Genomic DNA, 11,292 nt, shown 5'->3' on the forward strand with positions numbered 1-11,292 from the left:
GGTGACTACCCCATGAAGCTGGTTGAGAGAATGCCAAGAGTGTGAAAAGCTGTCATCAAAGCAAAGGGTGGCTACTTTGAACAATATCAAATAAAAAATAGATTTTGATTTGTTTAACACTTTTTTGTTTGCAACATGATTCCATGTGTGCCATTTCATAGGTTTGACGTCTTCACTATTATTCTACAATGTAGAAAATAGTAAAACAATTAAGAAAAACCCTGGAATGAGTAGGTGTGTCCAAACTTTTGAATGGTGCTGTACACCCAATATAACTTGAATGCCTAATGAGCTCAGTTCATCTGTCGTACCCCATCAAAACCCAAAATATGAGATTGTTTTACTCTATTGCTTGTAAACAATGTAATTGTAAACAAACACTGTATAGCCTCAAACCATGGTTAAAACTATAATATTGATATCATGGGTGGTCAGTCCTTGCAAACAGCTCTGAATTTGAGACTGGTAACATTAACCGAGCCCCATCCCTCAGCTCTTTACTAAATCAGTGGCGGGATTGTCGCTTTGTTATTGTTTCAAATACAGATTTACCCTTTAAGGATATTTACCAACTCAGCACTTCATAATGAATTTCCACTGTACAGTGGCTTTCAAATAATATTTTCTACATTTTAAAAAAAACATTCTAACTTACAGTTTTCTAAAATAATACTATAATTTTTCTAAACAATTACAAAGGGATGCCTTTAGCGTCATGTAATTTCCTTGTTAAATGTGGTCTATTTTTCTATTATGATAGAGCATTAAAATATCTACCAGCATGATTGTAAGTGTGTGTTTCCTTTTCTGTCATTTATATTTTGTTGGATACAGTAAATTATAAAAGTGATCAGATCTGGACAATTTGCAGTATGTTTGTTTAATTGTTTATTAAAGACATGAACATAGATATTTTCCAGATCACTAAACCTCTGCTCCATTTTTAACATTACAATCTTTAGTTTTGTCATATTTGACTGATATTTCATTGCTATTCCACCTGCTGCACACTACAAAGATTATTGAACACAACCAGAATAAACAAGAATAGCATGAGATGAAAGAAGCATTATACACTACTTATAAGATTATCTAACATTGACTATGAAACTCAGAAAGGTTGAAAGAAAAATGGCAGATTAAACTATAATCAAAACATAACAAAAGTTGATTTTGTCAGGATAATACATATGTATTTTGTAAAAAATAAAAATATATATTTGAAAGGTTGTCAACGTTTTACCATGAAAGAAAAAGAGTGAAATTAATTCAGCCTGATATAGTATTTTTGTTTCGCAAAAGTATTTTGGACACTGTCTTCTCTGTAAATATCCCATATTATATTGCACTAGTTTTCCATAAATAATTTTTATTCAAGTAACAATGTATGCAGTATTGATATTTAATCATTCAAATAATATGAACATCTCTAAGATTAGCCTTCTGTATGGCTAAACATCAAGGTAAACTGATATTTAATCATTCAAATAATATGAACATCTCTAAGATTAGCCTTCTGTATGGCTAAACATCAAGGTAAACTGAATGCAATGAAAGAGCGCTGACTGGGCAATGCAGGCAAAACTTTCTATATTTTTTCACACTAAGAGGTCGAAATAACACTCTGAAATTGTGAAAATTATGATAATGCCCTTTTAGTTAAGAGATTTTTTTGGGGGGGGGACCACCTTGAATTTCAGCCTGTTCAGGTGGGATGAAGTTTTTGGCCCATAGCATGACATCACAATCTGATCTGATTATTCCTACCAATGACCAGTCATATTTTATTTGCATATGTATTCTCCTACTTTGAAGGGGTAACCAGTCTAGATGATCCTATCTGTCAATCAGGGCTGTGAATGTAAATATATTTAAATTTGTATCAACACGTCTACACAATCTGACTGAGCATTTCAATGGCAAAAGGAGGCTCAGGGAAATCAATGATTAAAAAAATATATGTTTGGAGTTATTGTCATGAAATAAACACACACAGTGATATATTAGACATACAGTGATTCAAAAAATGTAATCATAAAGACTGCATGGGGGCTATTCAATCAAATTTGATTGATCTCTAAAGTACAGTAGACATGTAACTTTCTTCCTCATTCTTTTCCATCAGATCCAAAGCAAGGTCATCACCAAGCTCAGATTCCTGGTTTGCACCCTCTTTCAGGATTGCTACCAAAGTAGACAGTGTGCTGTTGGGGTCCAGTAATTTAACCAGGGGAACATTCACACCCCTGTCTTGAAAGAGAAGATTCTGCAAAGTCATGGCTAGCATTGAGTCTATGCCTAATGCGGTGAGAGAAGAATCGTCATTCAGCTCATCATTCTCAACACCAAGCGTTTCCCTGAGCACCGACTTGACGTATTCACTTGGTGACATGGACACGGTAGTTTGGTCATATCCTGCAACTTCCCCTTTTTCTTTTGTTATCCCCTCATCCACCAATGCGCCTAAACGTATGTTTAGGGAGGCATTATGAGCAAGAACATGACGCATCAGGTTTTTGAAACTGAACTTGCAGACAACCTGTTGTGGTCTGTTCAGCAGAAGGCATTGTTCGAGGCTCTCATGGATTTCTGCTACCCCCATGACCATCATCCCCTTTGCTGCCAGAAATCTTTGGAAATGGTCTTTGTCCAACAAAAGACCAAGGTTCAAAGCTCCCCAGCTTATAGACTGTCCTGCAAGTCCAATGTTTCGCCTGTACTGACAGAATGTGTCCAAGAAGGAGTTGGCTGCACAATAGTTTGTTTGTGCTGCATTGCCAATAAAGGCAGAGATGGAGGAGTAACACACAAAGTAATCTAACTTGAAGAGTTTTGTGGCGTGATGCAGATTCAGAGCTCCATTCACTTTGGGCTTCAGGACTTTCTCATAGAGAGATTTGTCAAGAGTTTCAATCAGCCCATCATGCAGGACGACGGCGCTGTGGAAGACCCCTCTGATTGGACAAGAGGGGAAACGTTCCTTAATCGCAATAATGGTATTCACTACTTGTGCAGAGATTGAAACATCACACTGCAAGCTGACAACTGTGGCGCCAGACTGACTCTTAATGTTGCTTATCTCCTGCTGTAAGTCGGTCGAGGGACTGCTTCTGGAAAGAATGACAATATAACCTCCTCCTCGCTGTGCAATAAACTTCACTGTTTCAAACCCTAGTCCAGTTAGACCACCTGTGACAATGTACACAGAGTTTTTCTGGAAAAGCTGGTTTGGTTTAGGCAACAACTTAATGTTGGACAGTGTGCCTTTGGAATCATCTTTACCCAGTGCCACAAAAGGCAGGGTTTTAGAGCTGAAGTATGATTCAGACTCTTCAACAGGCAGGAAGTCAATGCTACCGGATGACACTCTCTGAAAGATGGTGGTTTCGAAATCTAAAGACTTCTTGTCCAAATGCATTGATTTGAGCCAACTGTAAATGTGAGACTTCTCTGCTCTGATAGATCCCCTTTCCAATGCGCTCGACATTTGAACAGTCTGAATGCGAACATTGTCATTTCCACATCTGAAGCCATTTTGTGAGATGGAGGATTGCCACTCATTTTCACATACAGCAACAATGTGTCTCACACCGGAAACATTGCATGCTTTTTCAAAGTGAGATTTGTCAAATGGAGGCAAAAGGACAAATGCATCAAGCTTGTTCACATTTTGAAGCTGATCACTAAACTGTGGCAGAACAATGTTATTCCATCCTGATTTGGTTGCAGTTTGGGCTAAGACCTTTGTCAAACCTGAGTCAGGAACAGATGAGATGATGCCCAACCTCTGTTGTTTGACTTTGGGTAATGCACGATGCAAGACTTCCCATGCAAGTACAAAGTAGGACACACAGGGTGCCTCCTTCAGAAATGTGAGCCTCTTTGTCTTGTAGCACGCTGCTTCAGGAATCACAATCTTAGAAGATGCAGCTGTCGGATAACATGAAACTACATGCTCCCCCACTTTCAGTTTGCTCACATCTTTCCCTACAGCTGTGACAGTGCCACTGAAGTCTAGAGCGAAAAGCTGGTGGTTCTGAGATGTGTGTTTGTTCCAGTACATTGTCGGGCCATAGTTCATGTCAGAGACACTGACAGGAAAGTAGTCAGAAGAATGAACACAAATCTTACTGAGCTGAATCTCAACTGAATTCTCCTCAATGTTCTTATGCTCAACATCACAGGGAATGGCAGACAAGCTTGTCATTCTGTATGGGTTAGCAGTCTGAAGGATGAACTCCTCAGACTTCAAAGAGTGGACATTTTCCTGTGAGTTGTCACTGCTTTCAGTGGGAGTGTGCACTATGTAAGGTTTTAGAATCTGTCCATCTTTCACCACCAATTCTGGGTATTTGCTGCAGGGGAATGAGTCAAGAACCTGAGACAGAGCTCTGATGTCCTCTGTAGAGACAGAGCTGATGTCAATCAGCTGGAAGGAAAGATCTGCCATTTCTGCAGCACATGATCTAGTCATGCCTGACAGGACAAAGCCTGCGCTGATGCAGTCCACTGTGTTCTCTGCTGACCGGTAGGTTATTGCTCTGATGGAATTTGGAAATTTCATAGCCTTCAGTTCCAGGACTATTTGTCGGAACATCTCACAGCAGTTTACCATGTTCTCCAGGATAGCCTCTGTTTCGTGGGAGGTAACATTGTCACTGCTCCACACAAACAAGATTTCTGCAAAGCTTTTCAAATCTGAGATTTTGAATTTTGACAACAGCGCTTTGAATCCACGGCTCAAGAGATCATTGGCATGTGTGAAAGAGATGTATTGCGACTGTGAGCTCAAATGTTTTTGCATGGCTTCAGATACACCCATCTGGTCAGCGAAAACCAATGCCTTGGGTTTGTTAACGGGCTTGTAGTCATCAGACACAACACTGAAGTCATTGTGGAAGAAGTACTCTTCAACAACATTAGATTGGCTCCCAAGATACTTGACTATGACGTGCTTCAGTTCAACCAAGACCCGACCTGCTTTGTCGGTGAAACAGCCAGATACTTCGAAATGGTCGGCTGCAACATTTGCGGCTCTCAAATAAAGAACCATTTCAGGCTGCAGGGGTTCGTGAACAGTCAAACTGCCTATTTCTGCAGGGAAGCCAGGCCTTGCCATGAATGCATTCACTATTGTGATTGGAGTCAGTTGTAGCAAGTAGTCTAGCACTACAGGGTGAATGCAGAAATCATGCAACTGAGGCAGTAGTTCTTCAGGGACAGTTACAACAGAGATGGCTTCCATCAAGTCTGCACCATAGTGCACATCTCCCCTGTTTCTGAAAACAGAACCATACTGAAACCCTCTCTTACTTAGGTAATCATAAAAGTAATCAGTACTCATAGTTGATGTGCATCGCTTGTAAACTGAGTCTAGAGAGATGTACTGTTCCTCAGCCAACCTCCCTTGCTTGCATGATATGCTGCCTGATGCATACGTTGCTGTAGGAGATTGTATCTTAAACGTTGTCTCGTTTTCAAAGTGATCCAGTTTGACACTCATCTCAGGAGAATTTGGTGCAATGAGAAATGGACTCTGAAAACGGACACTGAGTTGCAGCATGTTGAGTGGCACCTTTGATTTGGAACTGGCCATGAAGGCAGCCAAACCCAACTCAGCGTAGAGGGCACCAGGGACAATGGCAACATCATTGTTTCTATGGTCTTGCAGGTAAGCCACTGAGGCTGAGGCCAGATCACAACTGAAGGTTTTTCCATCATTGCCTGTCTGAGTTAACACAGGATGACTGCCCGATGTACCTTTCTGTGCTGCCTCAAAGATGACATCTTTCTTCACACAATCGAACTGATACCTTGGGGTAGGTGTTGGGGATGTCTCACAACCTCTGTAGAACTTGTCCCAATCTACCTGAACCCCAGACTCAAACAGTTTGGACACAGTGTCCAGCATTGTCTCATGGTCTTTATCTTGCTGCACTGACGTGAGCACTTGTGTCTCATTTCCCAGAGTCTCCTGGATGTTCCTTTGTAGAGCCCTTCTAGGGCCTATCTCTACAAAGACCACATTCTTCTTGTCTTTGGTTGCTGATCTCACTGCCTGTTCAAATGCAACAGGCTCTCGAATGTTCCTGGCCCAGTATTTGCCTGTGCTGAAGTCTGGCTGCTCTACCGCCTTCCCTGTCACTGTGGAGAACAATTCTGTCTCAACATGATTCACCTGTAAAGAGCCAATACTGTCCTCTATTTGAGAGAGGATGGGATCCATCATCTGGCTGTGGTATGCAGCAGGGACGTCTAGAACATGGAGGAATAGATTCTTACTCTTGACTGAACTGCTTAGCTTTTGATGGAGACTGTCTATAGCATCAGCATCACCTGCAAGTGTGCAGGACTGTGGGCTGTTGGKAGCAGCCAGGCAAACCTTATTTAAGTAMGGGGGAAGGAGGTTCAAGACCTCTGACACYGCCATGTTACTGACCACAAGCATTTTCCCTCCTGTGACCTTACTCTGCAGAGTACTGCGGAAATAGATCACCTTCACTGCATCCTCAAGGGACAAGAGACCAGAGCAGTGGGCAGCAGCAACCTCTCCAACGGAGTGGCCAAGAATTGCATCTGGTTTGATGCCCCAGTGCTTGAAGAGACTGGCAATGCCAACCTGAATGGCAAAGAGGAGGGGCTGGACAACTTCTGGTTTTGAAAAGTCGTCATCAACTGATGCACTTTCCAGTCTCTCTGTGATGGACATTCTTTGGTACATTTGAAAAAGCGCCTCAACCTCCTTGATCTTTTCTCTGAACACTGGTTCCTGTTTCAGGAGCTGCTTGCACATGCCTTGGTAGGCGACACCATTCCCACAGAAAACATACACTAACTTTGGATCTAGTTTGGAGGGGGCAATCTTTTTGTTCAAAGCAGATTTCAGCTGGTTTCTCAGATCAACCAGAGAGGATGTTGTGAATGCCTTCCTGTATTTATGTTTCATGTGGCTTCTTCTACAGGCTGATGTATATGACAGACCCTGGAGTTCCACTGTTTTGTCTGAACTTATCTGTTCAGCTGTGTCCTGTACCATCATGGTAAGGGATTTTTCTGAGGCTGCTGAGAGGATAAAATACTCATAAGATCTATCAACCCCGGCTGTTTGGGTGTGAGAGTTGTTGTACTGTTTGACAATTGTGTGGGCATTTGTGCCTCCAAAACCAAAATTATTGATCCCCGCAATCCGTTCGACCGAGCCTACATTTCCCCACTTTTCTGCTTTAGTGGGAACTTTTATGTTTAAGGCTTTAGCGTCTATACTGGCACTGTCCTCAGAGTAGAACAGTGAAGGGACAATGGTTTCATGCTTCATCATTAGGAGTACCTTGATTAGCCCTGCCACTCCAGCTGCAGATTCTGTGTGTCCAATGTTGCCTTTCACAGAGCCGATGCGGAGTGTCTCTGAACCTGGAGGTCTGGCTTTGGCAATGACTTTGGAGATGCTGCTTGCTTCTATGGGATCCCCCACTGGAGTTCCAGTCCCATGAGCCTCTATGTACTGGACAGTTGACAGGTCAGACTGTGAGTAGATTCTGCGGAGCAGCTCCTCTTGCTGGACCATGGATGGCTTGGTGATTGGAGTGACAGTGTGGCCATCTTGGTTTACAGCAGTTTTGCTTATGATGCCCCATACATGGTCACAGTCTTTCAAGGCCTGTAAAAGATTTGAAATTCAACGGAACATGTTTGATAGACCAGTGTCTGTGCCAACTTTTTACTGCATGGAACTGTTGGGCTCCACCCTAAATGGCTCTTGGTGCGTCAAATTGTACAGTATATGCAGATCTGCAAATAAACTGTCAAGTAAAGTCATAAAATTAGAAACAAGAGCTTGTCTATTGCAGTCTAAGTCAAATTGGTGACAAGGGATGGTAAATACAGTATATGTAATATGTTAGTCGTATTCTAGAAGTTTTGACAAAGTTCAAGTTTGAGAGTTCAGTCAATGCATCAAATACTCCCAGACACAATGTATAGCCAACTGTGCTAAATGTTTGGCCAGTTTGAATATGTTTGAACTGTACTGCAAAGAGTGAAAACTAAATCAATCGTAAGAACTCACTTGTTTCAGTGGCTTCAGCAGAATAATCCCGCAGCCCTCTCCTCTGCCATAGCCATCTGCTCTACTGGAGAAAGGTTTGCTGGTGCCTTCAGGTGAAATCATCTTTGCCTTGCTGAGAGCGACAAAGACTTGTGGCTCTATGATACAGCTTACACCGCCACAGAGAGCCATTTCACAGTCACCTGGTAGGACAAACACATTTTTATATAATTGCAGGTGCCACTTTTTCATGTCGCTGAAACTGGGCTAATAGTCAAACATATGATTCTAACTTTTGCTTTATTGTTTTGGAAATTTCCCTCTGGTCACAATTGGTAGGTAACAGGGGTAGTGTGCATGAAATCTAGGTTACATATTAAAAGAAGCTATATAAAATAATCTAGCAATCTATAAAAATATATACAGTATATATAATTTAACTAGGCAAGTCAGATAGGAACAAATTCTTATTTACAATGACGGCCTACCCCGGCCAACACTGGGCCAATTGTGTGCTGCTTATGGAACTCCCAATCACTGCCGGATTCAGCCTGGATTCGAAACCAAGGACTGTAGTGACGCCTCTTGCACTGAGATGCAGTGCCAGACCGCTGCGCCACTCAGGGGCCCATAATTATTAATGATAGTAAAGCAATTATCCTACGCACAATTTGATAAGAGTTGTACCTTGTTTTATGGCTTGACAAGCAAAGTGCAGAGCCACAAGAGATGATGAGCAGGCACTGTCTATGGCAACTGATGGACCAGTGAGGTTGAAGGTGTAGGATATCCGGTTGGCTGCAATACTCATGGCTTTACCAGTGCCACTCCAATGGTTAGTCAAGCCTGGATTGTACTGGGCGGTTGTGAGATCGTAGTCTCTGTTCATTAGTCCTACAGAGTTTCATAGAGAATTGAATGTGATATTAGTATCAATCACGGTATCACGAATCACAACTTCACACTTATCTGTAAAGAAAATAAAGTAATATTACCTAGGTATACTCCAGTCCTAGTTCCGCTAGCTTTCTCCATTGGCATCCCAGCATTCTCTAGTGCCCTATAGGTGCAGTGCAGCAAGAGTTTCTGCTGAGGGTCCATGTAGTCGGCCTCAGCATCGGTGACACCAAAAAACCTCAGGTCTAGTTCGTTAAAGCTAAGAATAAAAACATTAACCAGTAAACCAGAGTGGAAAATATTCAATACAACAAAGGCAATCAGAAGCTGGGATTTCAGGGACAAGAGCATTTGTTGGTCAACTACACATTACCAGGAATATAATTCTACAATATACCGTAGTATAGCATCTTTGATTATTTGCAGTACATTATTAAATTATGAGTAACCGAAGCAGTGCAACAAAAAAAATGGTGAGGGTCAGGGAAACGTCATACTAACCCGTCTATGAGAGCAGCTTTGCTAGTGTGAGTCTTTCCAGGTTTGCTGTTGTCAGCATCATACCAGTAAGTACTGTTAAACCTCTCGTTAGGGATTGGCAATGCACAGTTCTTTCCTTCCAGAAGAACCTTCCAGAAATTGTCAAGCCCCTCACCTGGAATTGAATATGTGTTGTATCAGAATGGGAAATACATTGGAATTGTTTTAACAAACCTATATATATATATATATTTTTTTTTTTTTTTTAACAAAATGTTTTTCATAACAATGTATATCGTTTTTGAATCAAATTTCATCAAAAGCTTGTCTATAAATAAAACATAACAAATTATAGCTACAGATGTTAAAGTTTTTTTATTAAAAATTAGCTTTAGGTCATAGATAAACATTTCTACATTCATGTTATTGCATGTATCAATACCCAAGTTAACTGATGTTTCGTAATAGTTGTAATCTCTGTAGTCTGGTGTTTTCATTGCTGGCATTGTAACTATTTCATTAATCAACCTAAATTAAGCAGCTTCATATCCCATAGGGATAAAACTGTTTGAATCTACGTTGTGATGACATTGAATCAATGTGGAAAACTGATTGGATTTGGAAAAAATCATACATTTAAGGGAATTTTGTATTTTTTCCCACCAAATTTTTATCTAAATTCAATGACATGGTGAAATGTTTTGTTGATTTCATGTTAAAATCAACTTTAGTTGACAACCAAATGTAAACCAAAACTAGACGTCTGTGCCCAGTGGGATGGTGCTATAAGAAGTGAAAACTTCTTGATTGGAGAACACGTTGGGAGGGATCTTAGATCAAGTGGACCACTTGACCGCAAATGGATCTTCCAGCAAGACAATAATCCCAAGCATTCATCAAAATCCACAAAGAAATGGTTATTGACCACAAAATCAAAATGTTTCAATGGCCATCTCAGTCTCTGGACTTGAAACCCTTTGAAAACCTGTGGTTTGAATTGAAGAGGGCCAATCAATAAGCGCATACGAAGGATATCAAGGATCTCGAAGGATTCTGTATGGAGGAATGGTCTAAAATGTGTTCTCTAATCTCATAAAACATTTTATTAAAAGGCTCAGTGCCGTTATCCTCGCAAGGTGAACTATTGAAAGGTATTAAAAACAGGGGTGCCAATAATTATGTATTACTGTATATATATATGTTTCTTTGAGGAATTGCATTATTATAAAAAATATGTTCTAAAATGTTTAAGAATGCAATATAGCTTTTTTGCTCATCTATCAAGAGTGCCAATAATTTTCGACCTGACTGTATACCCATTGATTCTTGAAGAATATTACTTAGAAATACCTCATAACCTTAGCTCAATTGTCGTACCCCATCAGAACCCAAAATATAAGCTAGTTTTACTCCAATGTTTGTAAACAACGTAAATGTATATTTACACTTGTATAGCTTAAAAACATGGTTAAAACTATTATTTTTGTTATCATGGTCAGTCCTTGCATCCATAGCTCTGTCTAGGAATTTGAGAGTGGTTGTATTTCTCCAGGCACATCCCGCAGCTTTTCACCAATACAGAAGCAGGTAACCGCTTTGTTATTGTTTCAACTGCAGATTCTAGCTTTAAAGTGATTGAAAATATAAACTGAAATTAGCTTCATCACAAACTAGCTTCATCACAAAAAAGGTTAACTGTCAAACCTCCAGGGAAGCTGCATCCAATGCCAACCACTGCAATGGCTCTCTCTTCCTCCGCCATCCTGGCTGTCTGTCACACCAGCTGGACACTGAAATGCATGCACTTGTTTCTAAACTTCAAGTATAAACTCAGCTCAGATAGAAGGTGCTCGATTTGCCTCCTGTTCCTT

General features: G+C 40.7%; 1 protein-coding gene across 1 annotated transcript; it reads right to left on the minus strand.

Annotated features, from left to right (window-relative positions):
- Positions 1-1,477: 1,477 nt before the first annotated feature.
- On the minus strand, positions 1,478-11,292 carry LOC111953217 (phthioceranic/hydroxyphthioceranic acid synthase-like). Its single transcript, XM_023972337.2, has 6 exons — positions 11,126-11,292; positions 9,443-9,596; positions 9,040-9,200; positions 8,732-8,938; positions 8,066-8,247; positions 1,478-7,657 (listed from the first exon to the last, which is right to left on the minus strand). Exons 1-6 carry the CDS (start codon positions 11,181-11,183, stop codon positions 2,078-2,080), a joined length of 6,342 nt encoding a protein of 2,113 aa, XP_023828105.1. The 5' UTR covers positions 11,184-11,292; the 3' UTR covers positions 1,478-2,077.

The sequence above is a fragment of the Salvelinus sp. IW2-2015 genome, linkage group LG27 (genome assembly GCF_002910315.2).
Source record: "Salvelinus sp. IW2-2015 linkage group LG27, ASM291031v2, whole genome shotgun sequence".
In the NCBI taxonomy this organism is placed as follows: domain Eukaryota; kingdom Metazoa; phylum Chordata; class Actinopteri; order Salmoniformes; family Salmonidae; genus Salvelinus; species Salvelinus sp. IW2-2015.